The sequence below is a fragment of the Pimephales promelas genome, chromosome 6 (assembly GCF_988280905.1).
Source record: "Pimephales promelas chromosome 6, fPimPro1.hap1.1, whole genome shotgun sequence".
NCBI lineage: Eukaryota > Metazoa > Chordata > Actinopteri > Cypriniformes > Leuciscidae > Pimephales > Pimephales promelas.
Window position 1 is genome coordinate 16,076,212 of NC_142774.1, and position 19,431 is coordinate 16,095,642.

At 37.4% G+C, this 19,431-nt stretch overlaps 1 protein-coding gene across 20 annotated transcripts in view; it reads left to right on the forward strand.

Moving 5' to 3' along the window:
• Positions 1-19,431, forward strand: part of lmo7b (LIM domain 7b) — a 52,393-nt gene that overhangs the window by 14,221 nt on the left and 18,741 nt on the right. For 18 of the 20 annotated variants that reach the window (XM_089132165.1, XM_089132172.1, XM_089132170.1 and 15 more), the window contains exons 9-15: positions 460-619; positions 7,449-7,478; positions 8,041-8,248; positions 11,728-11,873; positions 15,029-15,431; positions 17,928-18,200; positions 18,491-18,605. In XM_089132165.1, coding sequence (XP_088988291.1) covers positions 460-619; positions 7,449-7,478; positions 8,041-8,248; positions 11,728-11,873; positions 15,029-15,431; positions 17,928-18,200; positions 18,491-18,605 — 1,335 coding nt within the window. The remainder of the gene's footprint in view (positions 1-459; positions 620-7,448; positions 7,479-8,040; positions 8,249-11,727; positions 11,874-15,028; positions 15,432-17,927; positions 18,201-18,490; positions 18,606-19,431) is intronic. The other 2 variants (XM_089132179.1, XM_089132181.1) reach the window with 1 other exon arrangement.

Sequence of the window (19,431 nt, forward strand, 5' to 3'; positions counted from 1 at the left end):
GCTAAATGAAGGCAGGCTTGTGCCTGAAAGACTGCATTACTGCATGGAAGGCTGTTTGGTGCTCTAGTGTGTTGTCATGATGTTAATGTCAGTTGAATGCAATAGCCGTGAAATTTCACAATGCATAATTTCACAATTGAAAGTAATAACGGTAGGCTACCACAGCAAAACTAATATGCACACTTAAAAAAAAAAAAGATGTGTATTATTCACTTAAAAAAAAAAAGATGTGTATTATTAAAGGGGTTATTTATCAGTGGAGACAGTTTTCAAAAATTTTCATCCAGTCATTCCAGTTAGTCAATAGGCTAGCATGAGTCAACGGTATCTGCTAGCCTGCCATTAAAACAGTTTTACCCACTCTACAGTACACCAAAAGCAAATAAATTGTACCGTCAGTCTATCGATGTAAATGTCTATATGGAATCCTTTTTCTTTTTTGCTCTGGTCTTCTCCCAGGTTGCTTCAGTGACGCAGAAGCTGAACATTGCTTCAGGATGGCGGAAGGCAGTAAAAGTGATGCCCCCATCAGAGGAAGGGTGCATGTCCCATCTGCCCTGAGGAAAAAAAGACAGGAACACCAGCAGGGAGACAGGAGTTATGCCGGCCACCTCATCAGGTATGATACTCTATTCTGGCACACTTTCGCTTCAGAAACTGACTCCGCATAAAAATGTTGGATGACACATTTTGCTAAGCTTATAACCGATATTCAGCAGGGTGTCAGTGGGTTCTAAAGTTTAAAAATGTTCTATATGCACTCATCTAAATATCTGAAAAGGCTGTAAAGATTCTTAAATATCCGGCATAATTTAACAACTTTTGTGTTGCTAATATATAAAAACTGCAATACATTCCTATTAATTTTAATTTAATCATCAGGACATTGAATACCATTTAAAATACTTTTAGTATTTTTTATTTTAAAATGGCCTCAATTTCAAATTTCTTTCCATTTAAACATGTATATACTTTTGGTATAACAATTTAAAAAATGTGCATATAAAATAATTTTCTTCGGTTAATTGTTAAAGATTTTGACTAGGACACCTTTTCTCCGTGTAATTCGAGGTGGTTTTCTTAGTCTCTCCACCTCATGTTTTGGCTGTAGTGAAAGTGGGCGGGGCTTATGCCACAACCTCCCACCTGCTTCTGCCTTCCTCCAATGGGCAAGCAGTTACCAGAGTGACAGTGACTCTGACACGGACCACCCTGAACCAGACCTTGTGCAGGATGACCTAGCGAGTCGCAGATTTCGCTCTGTAACTTCTATGGCCCCCGTGAACTTTGCGATCCCTTCAAAGCCCTCGGGCCCCAGGGTGGCCACTATGGTGACCCCAAATGCTAGGAAGTCATGGCTCACCTTTTCAGATGCCTCACGGCTAGCTGCAGTGCCACCACAGAGATCGAACCAGAGGTCAGAGTTTTAGAGTGTGCAGTGGTGCCCTAATATTTGTGCTTATGAACATCCAACTGGTCCTAACCACTTTGTTTTGCTCATGAAATGCAATTGTCTTGATTGCGAAAAAATAGGCTTATTAATTTAGAAGATGTGCTTAGTTTTTCCTATACTCGCGTTCAACTCTGGAGTTTGTTTGGAAGCATTATTGCTTTGCCTGATCCTTCGATTTCAAGAATCATGTTGGCTTTGTGTGGGTCTTCACTAAATCAGCTGATCATTCTTCTCATTACCAGAACTAATTGTGGTTTGATGTCGCTGTGCATTCCACTAACTAGCACTAAAAATAAAAGAGCGGTTAACAGTTCTTAGGCCTGTTGCACGAAGCTGGTTTCAGTTCCTAGTAGGTAAGTTTTTTTGGGATCAAGAAGGTGGATTGGTTTTTAGCTGTGTTCACTGCCATGATAATTTGCACTCCATGGCTAACCTGCTCCTGAGGGTTTAGAGATCACAAACCAAACATTGACCAATCAGCCGCAGCAAAGCGACATATAGTATCTGATGCATTAAAGCCACTCCCACTGTATCTCTAGCTCCAAATTAAAGCAGTTCATGGTGAGAAAAAATTTATATTTTATATGAATTATAATTATTTATAATTCAGTGAAATTATGATATGTGTGTGTGTGTGTGTGTGTATATATACACACACACACACACACACACACACACACACACACACACATATATATATATATATATATATATATATATATACATGCATACAAGTACATATAAATGTATAAAGCTTTTAAGCTCTTTGTGAATCATTTAAAGCAACACTTAAGTAGGATTTTTTTTTTTTTTTTTTTTTTTTTTACTTTCAAATAATGTTTCCAAAATCGTTTCAGTGGTTCATCAAGTCGTGACATGGTGAAATGCACTTATGCCCCTGCTTTGCGGTCCTTTTATCTGGTATATCCACGCTGTGTAAGATTGCCGGATCGGTCACGTTTCTGTAGTTCTAATGATGACAATTCCGCTTCTAACCTGTAGGGCAATCGCAGAGGAAAAGTTCCTTGGTGTTGAACCGCCAGGGGTCGATACCTAAAACCGTGCCAGCGGGTAAAAATTGGCTTTATGCACAGCTGCACTACTTCCTGAACTTCAGCCAGCTCCTTGTTTCCTGTCTGCCATTATTGGACAAACTTGATTAATTCAGGTGTGCCTGACCTCAGTAGTCACGGCAACAATCATCAGACACACCTGATTTAATCAGGTTTATCCAATAATGGCAGACAGGAAACAAGGAGCTGGCTGAAGTTCAGGAAGTTTATCTCCTAATTGTCAGCAGAGAAGTGAATTGCGTCAAGTGAATTCTCTCTTGCTTTCTATGTTCCATGTGATTGGCTGTTCGGATCACATGACACACTTTCAGGTGCGCACGCTCTTGAGTTAATCACAAACTCTAGATCAAACCTGAGTTGACAGAACGTTTATACCGAGTGCTGTGAGCCAACTCAACCTGATCTAAACCAGGTTTGATGTGCATGGCTTTGTCAAATCCAATCCTTTAGAAACTCGGGTTTAGCTAGCTTCATGCAACAGGCCACTGCATGTGTCCATGCATGTGCTTCTTGGAGACATTTTGCTCATCTCATATGGATGGCTCTTTCTTGGGAAGCAGTGCGTCCTCCATTCCTTCTGAAAATGGATCCCCAGAATGTGAATCTGCTACTTTGGAGGAAGAGTTTCTTCAGCGATCCCTGAACAATGGCACGAGTGACTCCGATGAGGACCGAGGTTATGCCGATCCAGTGCTGGACGATCTTTACGCACGTCGGGTGCTCATCGCCGAGCACCAGACCTCCATCAATGCTGATTCAGACAGGTTCCTGCCCAAGTATTGGACCCCTGAGGAGGCTCTACATGTGCAAAAGATCAAGCTAGGGTCCCAGCGCAGACCATGGTATAAGAAGATGCAGGGCTTCAGGTTTGTCTTATCATACAGAGAAAGAGGGTCTCTCTTTTTTTTTTTTTTTTTATAGGACTGTTGGAATTCTGGAAAATACATTTCTCAACCCCTGAGTCACTGTGTCAAGTTAAGCCTAGTTCACACTACATGATTTTAAGCCCGATTTAAGCCCGATTTGCAAATCGTTGAGTCACCGACAAGTCAGGGTGTTATCGCGTGCAAATTGCGGGCGATTAGCGGACGATTAACGCTCGCCAATCTGTTAGTATGAAAGAGCCAACAACGCATCAAAGACAGCTCGCAGACACCTCGCAGACAGGTCACCGAGCTCAGAAAAATATCTAGCATGCTAGATATCCAGAGCTGTCGCGCGACTCAATCTCAGTGATGTCATGAGCTAGAGCCAATCAGAGCAAGGTATGGGTTGAGGTCACCGGGTAAATACGCGAAATGCGCGATTTTCGAACAAACACGTCCAATAGGAGTTTGCAGAAAGATCAGCAACATGTCAAGAAAGCAATGGACTCAAGATTTAGATCAAAATTGAATCGAACTGTGGCAGGAGCATGAATGCCTTTATGATGTTGGACATGAGATGTACCACAACCGCATCCAGAAAGAGAAAAGGTGGACAGAAATCACAAACGCCCTCAAACAGTGAGCAAAATGTTATTGGAAATGTACATTAAATCTTACTGTAATTCTGTTTGTTGTGATATATTATATTGTGAAGTAAGAGGATATTCAGTTCAAGGATTTAATTGTCATATTTAGTTTGAAACAGAGAATTAAAACAAAAGAATTAGTGGGGGAGCATGAGAATTAATGAATAATGCATTTTCTTTATTAATTCTAGACTTTACTGTTGAGGACATTAAGATCAGGGCCGTATCCCTGCGAACGCTTGTAGATGAGATTGAATCGTTGGGTGACAGGGTTGTTGTCAAATCCTGTAGTGCGTCAGCTCCAGTTGCGGATCGATCATGATGTGTCGTTTGGTGTGAACGGTTTAACAACTTGAACACTCCTGATTTCACAGAGAGCAAGTCATGTAGTGTGAACTGCACAGTTCAGCCCGATGTTTTGAAATCATGTAGTGTGAACTAGGCTTTAGCAGCCCTTGTTTACATTTCATAAATGCAGCTTACATTTATGAAAATTATTGCTGACTCATGGATTAGACTATATATTTTTAGAGAATTGACCATAGATTTTTGTCTTAATTTGAAACGCTTATTATAGAAAAATTACGATAAATTCTACTCATAATGAAAAACACTAAATGTCCCTGTCTTTTCCCCTTTTCCTTTTCCCCTGCTTTTGCTTTCTCCTTTTTTTTCTTACTCTCTGTCTCTCCTTTCTGTAGCCGAAAGATGTCTGGTTCTTCTGAGGACGACACTGATTTTGACATCACCCCTTGGCTAGCTGCACCTGCTCCAAACTTTTTTCATGATCCCAAATCCCCCCACAACTTTTGAGCCATTCTTGCGCTTTTATTTTCTTCTGCAGGAGTGCATTGGATAGTTAACACAAGCATATATATTTGAAGAGTTCAGATGCAAAAGCCTCTAAGTGCCATTTGAAATTTTCTCCTAGAATGATCATTTTTATCAAGCTTGTATATTTAAGTTCAGTGATTTCACTTAAATGGCGATGATGATTACCTATTAATTGTTATTTAAGTGAAATTACTGAACTTAAATATACAAGTTTGATAATCATCATTAAAGAAGAAAATTTCAAATGGCATTTAGAGGCTTTTGCATCTGAACTCTTCATTTGGAGAAGGATATTGTAATACTAATTAAATGCAGATAATGTCTGTATTAAAATGTTCTTCATAAAAAATCTGTGTAATAATGAAAGCTTTGCTTAATTTTGATAAAACATTTGTTTGCAATATTGATGTAGCAGAGTTTTAGCAAGTGCAAGCAGTTTATACAGCAGATACTATGCATGTTTGCATCAAAACTTTGCTTGCTTTTTAATGAAGCTTGATTTTTAAAGAGTTAGTTCACCCAAAAATGAGAATTCTGTCAGTATTTACTCACCCTCATGTTGTTCCAAACCTCTATGTGTTTATTTGTTCTGTTGAACACGAAGGAAGATATTTGGAAGAATGCTTTAATTAAACAGATCTCAATCCCCATTGACTACCATAGTATGTATTTTTTCCTACTATGGTAGTCAATGGGGAATGAGATCTGTGTGATTAAAACATTCCTCCAAATAACTTCCTTTGTCTTCAACAGAACAAATAAACACATACAGGTTTGGAACAACATGAGGGTGAGTAAATATGACAGAATTTTCATTTTTGGGTGAACTAACGCTTTAAGTCTAATGTAGCAGTTGTGGCCATCTGTAGCACATTGCAGCTAAATTGGTAACATCCATTAAATATTGGGTTGTAATTTCAGTGGTAGACCCATTTATTTATAGGTGTCGTGTGAGATGACTTAACCCAAGCATGGATAAAGAGTAGTCCATCTAGCACATTTATATAGGATAAAAATGCTAAAGAATGCTAGCACATGTCCTGTGTGAACAGTCCTTAAGATTGCATTTGTGCAGTAGCTCCTATAAGACACAATTAAAAGAAACCTAGAGCACTTTAAAACAGTTAATGGTTGTTTTGCTGTAGTTTACATTTTAAAGGTAGGGTAGGCAATTTTCAGAACGGTGAGTAATGGCAAGTTAGCTTTAAGAGCATGAGATCCCACCCTCCCTTTAGAGCATCTCCAATGCCCCTTCTCATTCAAAACACATAACACGATACATGAGTTTGCAGAGCATCTTGACACCAGAGATGGTGTTAAACTACTTCATGTATCAAAGCAATAACTATACAATAATAATGAACATAAACAACAGAAAGCACTGACCTGTACCACCTGACTGCTGCAGATTAATTTTGGCATTGATAGTTGCCATTGAAATGCATAAATTCGAGTAATTAACCACTGCGAGTATCACATCACAGGTTTCCATCTCTTCCAAATTTCAGTCGTTATGGCGTGAACACAGCATAAACTCATTGTTTTGGTTCAGGAGGACCTGTAAAAGGTGGCTGCAGTGTCAGTTGCGGTGCTCGGTGACTGAGATCTGTCTAATTCTGCATAGCGTGAAACCCGGCCCGCTGATGATGTGTGATTTCTACACAAAAAGGGTGTGAGGAGGTATGGAAATACATACTTTGACAGGCAGGTAGGATATCCTATCAATGCATTCGGACCTAATGCAGTGATTGGGCGAACATTTTGTGGTCTTATGCTTTCCACAGATGATGTATGTATACATATAAATATATTTAGACCGCTTAACTTAGTGATTTCTTTCAGGATGTGATGACGCCTTCAACCAACCTAACAAAATGGGTTTTTGGAACAAATCCCCTACCCTGCCTTTAAATCAAGGGCTTTATGAAAAATCGCTTTATGAAATCAAGGGCTTTATGAAGAAAAAAAAAACACGTCTGTGGCCATTCCGTGGACGTTACTTGCTGGATTAGTCTTACAGATTTCAGTTAAAAATGTTAACTGTTGCTGGTGTAATGTTACAAATTCTGTTAATGCAGTCATGACGACTGGAAATAGCTTTTTCATACACCTTTTCATACACACATTTTTTGAGACTTTCTGATATGCTAGAGTGTGAAGTCAAGCAACTTGAAATTTCAAATCAACTTGTTAAATTTTATGGGCCAACAACCCCCCCCCCCCCCAGCTCAGTAATGTGCCATTTGTGTGAATTTTTGCAGCTTTCTTCACTGAGACTCTTATTTGCATTCACTATTGTACAGTATGTACTTTACATTTAATAAAATAGTTCACTCTAAAAGCCTGTCTTTATTCATTTGTAATTGTATGGAAAACAGCAACTGGTACTATTGGTCTTTTGAGTAAGACCAAAGAAAAAATGTTGGCAAAGTTTCATTTAGTCCCACGTGGGTGGGTAAATGCATTTGTGGGTGAACTATTATTTAAGTGATCTTCCATGGGGAGAAAAAAAAAATCTTTGTTCATCTGTACTATAAAGAGGAATTTACAATCAAATATTTCCATGGTTTCCCAGATTTCCCATCAGACGCTCTCGGTACCCTGGGTGAGTTGAGCATTTGTTGTGTACTGTAAGTGCTGGTGTCCTCTTGTGCTAGCGAACGCTGGATATCTTTTGTATTTGTGTTTTCATTTTCCAGCCTGCTTTTTCTGTTTAATTGTGCTTTTTTGTAACAAATGACTAATTGATCAATACAATTTTTTTTAGAAAGGGCTGCATGCTATAGTAGTGCTATGTGTGTGTCTCTGCAGTACTGTGCCGAAGCTTATCTTTGTTTTATGGTGTAAGCTTTAATGCATACACTTGTTATATATTGCATCGTAGTATTATATTGCTTATTTTTCCTTCAGTGATGGGTCTTTGAGCTTTAAGCAAATGGGGACTATATGTAATGTATACGATATGTGTGAGTTTATGCTTGACTCTTTATTTGCTTTATGCGTCTTTGATGAGGCTTGAATGGACACACGGTACTGTAGCAGGTCTTATTTAACCTCTAGATGTCAGTATAACCCAATTGTACTTCTGCAAAATCCAACATTGCAATCTTTTGGTATTTTGTATGGAGATTAGCTTTTAAATAACCATGTACATCTCCTTTCAACAGAAGCAAATCCATGGGTGACATCCCATTGGAGCCCATACCCCAGGAATCTGACAACTGCTCCAGCTTTGACCGACTGGGGTCACGCCACGTTCACCAGAGGTCTGTTGGAGAGCTGACCCTTGAACCTTCAGCCATACAGAGAGTTCAACATGAGCAGTTACAGAACATAAGGGCCAGAATGAAGGAAAGTGAGGCCAAGTGGCACGAAGTGAGTGATGCTTAGTTATTTGAGAAACACATTTTATGTCACGCTGGTGGAACTACTGAACACACCGATTATAATAGATAAAGTCCCCTGTGGTGAAAATCAAGCTTTTATTGTTGTTTATGTCTGTGCTGTTTTGACAAACCATGTGCAAATTCATAGTCAACACCATTGCTGAGTATTTTTCTTTAAAACTGCAGTAAAATGAAATGCGGTTTGATATTGTGTGTGTTTCTGATATCACAATCTACCGTGTGATCGTCAATGAGTGGATTTCTGAGCTGGTGTGACTGGAGGCGGGGCTAATTTGCATATTCATATTACATAGTAATCATTTAGTAGACTCTTTTATCCAAAGTGACTGTTATGGCAAAAAAAATCTGTTAAACATCATCACTGCGTAAGAGACAACTCTGAATCTAATTATTAAAAGAGAATTATTTATTCTTGCAAGAATTGGCCCAGTCGCCAACACGGCAGTAACTGTGGAGTGAGTGAGACACAGACAGGAAGAAATGGGCAATCTTTATATTGCTCTTCAATGTTCTTTTCCCTGCAGAGCTTCTCAGTAGATTTCCACAGACAAAAGGCCCTTTACTGCTAGCTTTGATTTATCACTAGCTAACCTTTTAAGGCGACACCGATGGTGAGCTGGAGTTAAATATCTTTTTGGTCACTTTTAGACCGAAAATCTAAAGAAAATTAGAGCCTATATGCTACAGAAAGATAATAGCCTACAAATATAATTTCACTCACCAAGCCTATCACTTGAAGCCAATCCACAAGTTTCCTACGCCCCATGAGGCCTTGCGTCAAAAGTGGGCGCGACTTCCGGTTGGAAGTAAACAAAGCGCGATTTGACATGCTTGACACTCGTTCATTCAACAGTTGACAGTCATTCAAGTAATAGCGATCCAAACTAGCTAACGATGTGGGAAAACAACCTCAACGAAATTAAAAAGGGTGAAATAACAGTACCTTTACCCTCCGCAGTCGTTGATTGGGAGTATTATAATAACATTATTAATTATCAATACTCATCAAGGCATGGTGACAGACAGTTGTGTGAGCTGACAAACAATTAAAATAAAAAATACACACTTAGTCATTGTGCTTTGGAGTTTATTCAAAATTATAAATGAATGTGCTACTTGAATACATTAACTGGCACATTTGGTATTCTGTCAACACAGGCTTTGATCCTGAGTTTAGGTGTAACATCAGTAGAGAACAGCCAATCACATGCTGATAGAGTTTATAGAATATTAAGAATTTCAACAAATGTACACAGGAAGATTCGTAGTCTTTTGGGAGGTGATGGAAACTACAGTCGTTGGCAGGATCAGAGACGGGCTCTGGCAGGATCACTCTGATATCGTTTTCAGCTTGTTCAAAACAATCACGTTTAAGCCACTGAACTAGTTTAGTCCGGTTATGTATACAACCGCGAACAGCACATGTTGTCCCTGAGCTCCGTAACAACATCTCTCATAAAGATTTGCGTCTTTAAATAGTAAAATAATTCTCCGAAAAACAGCTAGCCTCTTCGCTAACTAACACACAAAATACCATTGGAATGCTACTTCCGCCGCGTCACCGGAAGTTTCACCCACTTTATTTTTTACAGGAGCGCCCCTCGGAAACTTGTGGATATCCATCCCTCATTAAACGTCCATGCCAGCAAGCGTGTTGGGCCGTTTAGTGACATATTACGCACATATAGCCTATGATCTTACGGAGGAATCTTCATTTGTCTTCATAATAAATACATTGCATGTTCTCAATAAGTTTAAATAAATGAAAGAATGATTTAACCTATGTTTTACTTCTGACAAAGTGTTTAACTCCATTAATGGGAATTGTATATTTATTCTAAATGTTTAACTACATGAAATCATTACTGAGAAGTAAAAAAAAAATAAATAAATAAATATATATATATATATTCAATAAATAAATATTTGTTGTGGATGCAATACTTTTGAACACTTTTCCTCTGGCGTGCTGTTTTTAATTTTTCATATAGAGATATTGCTAATAATCGAATTGCTAATCATGATAATAGCAGATTGTCGGAGAAAATAGTTCCGTGCAAATAATGCACAACCATGTCTATCTGTTTCCATTAAAATATAAATTAATTAAAAATACTATTTGGCCAATGGAAAAGATTGAGAAAATCGATTTATTCATTCAAAAACAAGGCAAGGATATAGGCTACTAAAAAAAAAATTGTGACAGAGCACATCTGTACTTCATATTTCCATAACGTCTTGTACCTTAACATGGTATCACGTGGATGAATACTCATATGCAGATGAGGACGTCATATAACTGACGTCTTGGGACGTCTTTTGACCATACGTCAACATCCGCCTTTTTAGGGTACCCTTAAACGTCGGTTAGATGACGTTATTGGATCCTAACCCTAACCCTACCCCTGACCTAAATCTACCCCTAAACCTACCCCGTCACCTAACTGGCAGTAAAGGTAAACCGTCAGTTATATGACTGCCCGGGATCGTCAACTAACCAATGTTTAAGGGTACCCTAAAAAGGTGGATGTTGACGTATGGTCAAAAGACGTCCCAAGACATCAGTTGTATGATGACTTGGGATGAGACTGTGTTAGCACAATCTTCGGCTGACCGGGAAAGTGAATTATGCGCAGGTTTTGGCGTACGCCATTTTTGGCTTTCGGGTGCACGTCCACTTTTAGTAAGGAAGAAATGTCAGGCAGACTGAGATTGAGGCAAGGGTGTAGTAGAGTAACATTCACAACATCTTAAGGTGTGGATAATTTTTCTTTCAAGGAAAAAACATTTAAATATGTAATTTTGGTGATCAAAGATTAGTTTTAAGGAATGAAATTGACTACAGGGAGACTTTAAAAGTATAGTTTGATTCAATTACATTTATTGTCATTTATTCGCACTGATTGTTCTAAACTTCTGACTGACTGACACAAAGGGTAAATTTAAAGAATCTTGTTAACCAAACAATTTTTGTTTCTATGGATTTTCGAGACATTTTCTCTAAATATATTTTATTTCAATTCTTCACCTTTAAACTACTGCTAATGCCTCTTCATTTAAGCATTACAACCTTATATAATTGCAAAAATAATGACTGTTTCGAACAACCGTCTGCTATTTTTTTTAAACAAATAGTCCCTCTACAAACTTATGTTAGCCATTAACTTAAACATTTCTGATGTCATTTTCTGTGTTATTCCATAAAGTATTGCATGCGCATCAAGTTTTCTCCATGATGTTGCTACTTCTGGATTGGCACCGTGGGGGGACTTAGCGAGCCAAATAATAGCAGAAATGTTTTCAACTGTCCTTGGAGAGTACTTTTACCTGTCTAGAATCATTCACACATCACACTACTGAAATTATTGTCTGACAGGTGTTTTTTTTTTTTTTTTTTCCAAACATATTTTCTCATTTATCACTTTATTTTCACCTCTGACATTGCAGGATCTGAACAAGTGGAAGAGCCGGCGGCGGAGCACAAACTCTGACCTCCACAGAAAGCGTGAGGAGAGGGAGCAGATTGAACTTATGAGTGCGGGAGGGACCAGTGCCATCAGGACTGCACAGCTCACCGGGGGGCGGGAGGAGAGGTGTTTATACTATAATGTATTTTACTCACCACAATGCACTTTGAATCTGTTCAAAAGTAGATTTTTTTAAAGGAATAGTTCTACTTAAACCACAAATATATATTAAAGGGTAATATTGGCATGGTTTTACTTCAGTTAGCCTAATAGCTGGTTTGATTTGCATTGAAAAATGATCTTATGGAAAGTACCCCATGCCAATCTCTAGGTGTGATGATGTGGGTCTATTTTAATTCCAAAGGCCAAGGAAACTTTATCAGGATGCATATTATCCTGGATCCATGAAATAACCGGCTTTTAAAAATAAAAATCTGCCTGACTCTATGGGAATTTAACATGGGGGGCAATGACTTATGCACCCTGTATTTTAAGGAAAAACATTTATTTATTTATGATGCATTATTCCGTTCACAAAGAAAATTTGTGTCCTTAAAGGTTGGAGTTTTCCTCATTTTTCTAATTAAGGCATTAAGATCAATATCCAAAAGATTATTTTTTTTATTCCTCTTTTTAGGCAACTTTAGCATGGGGGCAAACACTTATTCACACCACTGTATCCTCAGTCTATAGAACTGACTCTTAGGCAATTCTTTTTTTACTGAAAGTCAGATGAAATTGAAAACTAGTTGTAATTAAGTTACCTTAGTTTTTTTATACCCACATATCAAGGGAATGTACTTTTGAAGAATTAAAGTATTAAAGACATCAACCAAGGTGTTCAAAAAAGACATTCTCAAGCCTCATCTTGATCTCCTGAAACACAAAATATACCTATACTATTTGATGATGCGTGAATAGAAAGGATTACTTTTTTGCATTCAGTACATGACTCTCCGAAAAACTAATATTTATTTTCTAAATCAGATTCAGATGCTATTGGGACACCGTTTAGACCAAGAAGTACTGTCATTTCTGCCTGAATGTTTCTAATCATACTATTCATACGTTTTGTTGCTTGGTTGTACATGCTTTACAAACTTGCTCCTTTAGTAAAAATTTATCACAATCATATTTCATCTAATAAGAAAAAAGCTTTGACAGATTTTATGAATGACTCAAACATTGTTATAAAATCTGTGGAAAAAGGAGGTGCGATTGTAGTTCAGGATGCGAGTAAATAGAAGTTCTTTTACAATTACAGAATAAAAAGTTTTACAAAAAAAAAAAAAACTTCTAAAAGATCCCACAGATATTTATCAATCTGAAATATTGGCTTTTTTAGCAAATACTAAAACATGAGGTTGGATATCTCAATCGGAGTTTACATTTTTATATGGTCAACACCCGATTAGACCTGTTTTTTATTCTCTTCCCAAAATTTATAAGAAGCATTGATCATTGATCCTCAGGTCGCCCTATTGTGGCACAGACTAACTCTCTCTTATCTCAGTATGTTGATTTCTTTATAAAATCTTATATTTCGGACTGAACTGATTTCATCAATAAGATTTCAGAGTTACGTGATTTACCGGATGGTTCTCTATTACGAACTTTGGACAAGTCTATATCCTAATATTTCACATGGAAAAAGGACTTACTGCCCTCAAACATTATCTTTCATTGCGTGATAGTTAGTGGGGAAAAAAAACAAAAAAACACAGTAACCGAAAATTCTCGGGCCAGCAGTATGTGTCAATTTTATTTTTAACCGTATTTAATCAGAAACTATCTTAAAACAGTGCTGTTTAGAGCAAATTACCGAACTTGTCCTTTAATCCCTTTGTGTTCATGATAGAAAGTCATGTGGGTTTTGAAAATCATGATGGTGGATGATAACAGAATTATGATTTTTTGTGAATTTATATGCTAGATTTACCTAGGAGGCATGTTTGTGCATTAAAAAAATGCAAGTAATTTGCACTGACGTACCACAAAAGTTCAACTGTTTAGTAAATTCCCTTAGTCTGTAATATTTAGATTAGTTTAGTTAGTTAGTAATTAGTTATTATTATGTAAGTATATAGTTGTATTAGTTACTACCAGGGTTTCTGCGGGTCTTAAATTCTTAATTTCCTTCATAAAAACTGCAAACCCTGAACTCCATTTACAGCATTTATTAATCTGAATGATGTCCATATACATTTCGAAGTTCCAATTACAATTTACAATAGTGTATTAATAAATTAACAGATTAAAGGGCAATTCAGTAGTTCTTTAGCTAGCATTGGCATCGCTGCTAATGTTCTTTTGAAGCAGCACTATGCAGTTTTTTTTTTTTACCTTAACTGAATAGCTCAGAGTTATTGCAATGGTTACATGACTATTTTCGGGTTGAATGTTGAGGCCGTGAGTGCAGAGACATCTCAGCATGAGTGCTATTTAGGATAGTACAAGTACTACAAAGCGACTCTACAGGTGTCACGGTTTGACAAAAACGGAAATCCTGCAAAGTTCTGCTTTAAGTAACGTTCACACAATGCTGTTTGCAATGCACACAATGCTGGGACCCGTTAAAAGTTAGTTAAGAATTTTTTTGATTTTTTATTTAAGACTGCGTAACTTTTTGGAGTCAGTTACATAAAATAAAGATTGGTTTAATTAGATCCCAAAAAGTAACTGCTAGTGGGTCATGGATCTTAAGACACTGGCTTAACATAATGGCTCCTTTATCTGGCTTAACATAATTGCTCCTTTATCTGGCTAACAAAAAGAAGCTACCTCCTTGCCGTTATTACTCAGAATGTTCTGTCATTAGCTTGTTTTTTTTTTGTTTGTCTTTGTCCTCTGCCTTCAGATCTGCACCACATATATTTTTTTAAAAGACAACTACGAGAGAACAGCCTTCATCTTAGTTTGAGTGTACGCCATTCAGATGCCTCTTCATAAAAGCAATTCATTTTTTAATGTAAAACTTTTTCAAATTAGCATCAAACTACTGAATGCACCTTTAACAATAAAGACTAATATATTTGTATATTAGCATCCACCTAGTTTTAAAAAAATACTATTAAAGTGATATCAAATTCTAAAGTGCTCTACCATTTGGTGTTCACGTGTGGCTAATAGAGACATTTGATAGTTACACCTGTCCTCCAAGCCCTCTCCACCCCCTCTCCCCTTCCATTATCAGCCATGTGCTTTCTAGTAGAGTCCTGCCACATCCTTAAACCCCTAGGATCAGATCAGACATTCATTCCTGTTGGTTCACTCTCTTCCAGCTCCAACATGCCTGGACCCATGAGTGATGCAGGGTCCAGTGTCAGAAGCGCTAGTCTAACTGGATGGTCAACCACCTCGGCTTCACCCCTCACGAACGGGACATCATCTTCTCTGACCAGAGGCACTGACATAGAGACGCCCGACTCAGCCCAAACGTGCACCGGTGAATTCTTTAACTCTCCAGCAGCTGTTGTCTGTGAACCCTACGAGCAGCGGGGTCCAGACTTCAGCCGCCGCGATAGTTTCCTAGAGAGTTTTTATGCAGGGGGAGCACGCATATCTGCCACTCTACCAAGGGGTTTCAGAAGGTCAGAAGGTTGCTCGCGCCTTTCCACAGGCATCACACCACGTCTATTTGGAGCCAAACCCTCCAAAGTGTCCACACTACCCAAAGTGTATTCCGTAAGTGGCCATTCTCAGCCTTACATGTTGCTTTATAGATTGTGTGCTTTATTCATAAAAAAAAAAGTCAGATCTGAATGTCAAGTCTTGATTATTGTTCTGGATTCTCAAGGAGGAGGCTTTTGATTCTGATTAGTGTGTGTGTGTGTTCATTTCACTGGGTATTTAGTATCCGTTTGACTGATTTATTATGCAACAACTACTACAATTTCTCTTTGGTGTCCTTGCTTATTTCCTTTTATATAATGCAGTTTTATTTTTCTCTTCCTTAAATATTCCACTCCGCCATAACCGTGATCTTGTACAAAAAAAGCTTATTTCATGCTTAAAAGGTTTGACTTTTTGAACATGTATAGAGGTTTTCTGTAAATAGGGATGTGCCTCAGTACCCTATTAATCAAAATTGACAGCAATGATCTTAAAAACATACATATTTTTTCTTTCAGTACCTTAAAGTCCCCGTGAAATCAAAATTGAACCTATTTACTTTGTTAGCGCATATTACTAGTCTTGTGGTGAACAATTAATCCGTGCAAGTGAGTATATATTAAAAAAATGTTTTACCTTAGTAATCTTTAATCAAAATCTGAAAAGTTACTTCCGGTCTGGAACGGTTTCTTTTTCTGATGACGTAGGTTTCACAACTTGGGTGGGGAAACGCTTAACCACTCCCCTCAAACCGTTAGTTTGCTATGAGCGAGAGATGGAGAGGAGGAGCACTAGAGTAAAACCCTGCCCTCTGTTCAATATTCCGTTTCACTTGGAAATACGTCACAGCACTGGAGAAAAATCGTTTGCAACTTCCGGTTCACGGGGACTTTAAGATCTGATTTGTTTTGGGACCACATGCCATCCAGTGGCCAGTTGTATCAATGTTAAAGGGATACTCCACTTTTTTTTTGGAAATAGGCTCATTTTACCACTCCCCCAGAGTTAAACAGTTGGGTTTTACCGTTTTTGAATCCATTCAGTCTTTTTTTTTTTTTTTTTTTTTTTTATATTTAGAAGAATATCAGTAAACAGACAGTTTCTGGTCTCATTGACTTCCATAGTATATTTTTTTCCTATTATGGAAGTTAATGAAAAACTGTCTGGTTACTGATATTCTTCTAAATATCAGAAAATCAGCTGAATGGATTTGAAAATGGTAAAACTCAAATGTTTAACTCTGGGGGAGTGGTAAAATGAGCCTATTTCCAAAAAAAGAAAGAAAGTGGAGTATCACTTTAAGAGACTATGTTAAGACTGTGCCTAGTCTGACTAATTAGCAGTTAGCCAAGTGGTAATCAGTCTTACTTTTCAGATTCAAATTAAATCAATTTGCGGTTTTATGTAAAGGACTTTAAAAAGTTTTGGCTAGTATGGCTAGAAGAAAAAAAGAAATAAATTACTAATTTGTAAGACTAGTCTAAGCAGTTTATGCCACAGATCGCAAAACTAAAGTGAAACTCTCCCAAAGCTCACGGTGATGAGCATAAAGTGGTCATTGGTAGAGCTGGGTGATGTAGCTTAAAAAAAATATTGATGATGATTATAATTGCAGAACTAGTGTAATGTTATGGTCTTTAGGAAACAAAACAGCCAATTTAAAAGATCCCCTGAAATTGTTATATTCACGATTAAAAAAAAAAAAAAATATATATATATATATATATATATATATACAGTATACGTATATATATATATATATATATATATATATATATATATATATATACAGTATACGTGTATATATATATATATATATATATATATATATATATATATATATATATATATATATATATATATATATATATATATATATATAAATTTATACATCAGCACTAACTAAATGTATAATGAGAATATTAAATCCTAGATTGGCCAGCATTATTCTTCAATGACATTTTGTTGCACCTGAACTTGTCCTACAGTAATTGTTGGTCAAGTTCTAAACTCTTTCTCTCAGTCTCTCTGTGATAAAGGAGTGAGGGATGCGGAAGAGTGGTAGTATATGCAGTGTTCCGTGTGTGAAGTTTAGTATTTCTCTTCATCACTTGATCATCTAGCGGCTGGCTTATGAATAATGAATCAAGCCACTACGACTGCTCTGCACTCTGGGTGCTTCGTGAAACCCAAGCTAAGACTTCGGTGTGCCTTGTGTGTGCTTTTCCATGACAGACTTCTCAACCATGTGTGTACACACGCACTGTCTCAAACAAAAGCAATTATATTGTATATTGTACTGTGTCTGTTTAATAATAATGTGGCCTTAAACATTGAATTTAAAATTAAAGTCAACAAGAATTGGCGCATAAAAGTTTTTCAGAGATTGACCAAGTTGTTTGTTTGTAGTTTTTCATTCATGGGCTTGTTAAAATCAAAATTTTCAGGCAAATTAAAATTCAGTTTTCTAAAACACAGCTCTAAATTGAACAGAATTCATGGTTGTAGAAGTGGTTGTTTAAGACAATGGCCACTTTATTTATTTGGTTTCATCTTGTGATTCTACAGATTGACGACTCTCATAAAAGCCTAATCAGTGGACGCAGAGACTATTCAGTCATCCCCTCATTTCTCAGTGGTCAAGGAAAGATCACATCCTCTGCTGAGACAGGTCACTCTCATTCAAGCACTCATCCAATCAACCCTAAGAAAACAGATGAAGACTGGAGAGATGGAAGGTCATCAGCGCCTCCCATGAGCTCTTTTGTCACTGAAGTGAACATGGCCGCTTCCATGATGCAAACATCTCCTCCTGTAGATTTAAAAGTTAGAGAAATTAAGGTAGGCTCATTGACGATCTGAACCAATCCCATCATGATGTCTACCTGGAACACTTTTCACTGGAATACTATATTATATTAATAATGCACTATAAAAATGTGTATATAATGTTATATATAATGCCTTTGAAGAATTATTTTTTATCTTTCATTTATGCAGGTATGTGTGATAGTGGACACAGTTTGTGTTGTATTACTGTAACTGAAGCAGATTTCTTGAGGAAGAAGGTGTTATGGGATCCTCAGGTGTCACATTCTCTCTCTGTATCTCTCCCTCTCTCTCTCTCTCAGGTGGGTCAAAGTGAAATGCGAGTCTGTTTGAATCAGAAGCCTAACAGCGGGAGAGACTTTGGATTCAAAGCTCACTGGGACTCAACTGGTGCTTGTGTGAAATCAGTTCAAGCAGGTAAGACTTATAATTCAAAACGGCAAAGTGTTTAACTAGAATAACTGCTCCTTTTAAATGCATTTGGGCTTTGAAATTTCACTGTATGCAAGTGAAATGTGAAGCAGCTGTAATTCAGTCAGGTTAGATGCCCAATTCTACCATACAGAATCTGTTTAGAGTTATAGGGTGAAACTTTGGTGGTGTGTTTTTATGGATGAATGGGGATAATTGAGATGATAACTGAGTATTACAGTTCAGAAAATTAAATAAATCCTAAATACAAAGTTTGAGAATTCATGATTAAAGTTTGAAGAATCTTTGCATACTTTTCACAGATTAAGAGTTTGTGGATCTTCTGTGTATCACACCTTGTGCTTGACAGTTATTTTTGTAGTTTCTTTTTTTGTGTGAATGCAAGGAGTGTTTGTATGGTCATGTACATTTACGTACAGTCAGTGTGTGTGTGTCATTCTCGGGATTTTGGAGTAAGACTTGAGATGAATGATTTATAGGGAACAGTGAAGGTGTGTTTTACTGTGCATTAGTCTGATTGGTTAAACAGAAAATGCCTTGAAACCCATCCTGATGGGAGTCTAGTCCTGAGCTTAGGATATATCATCATGAATGAGAGGAGAGGCAGCATTCATCTGTGATGTGCATTTACAAAAGCAGGTTAGGGTAGCCATGTTAACATAAATATAGTCTAAAGCACATGTCCATTATATCAGCTCTCATTTGTATTGTTGTATAGAAGATATGGAGAGTGGTTGGTTCTGACTCCGGGAATCCCTTTAATCAGATGTATTGTGTTAACAGAGTAAGGGTTGGGAAGAGAAGGCTCAGG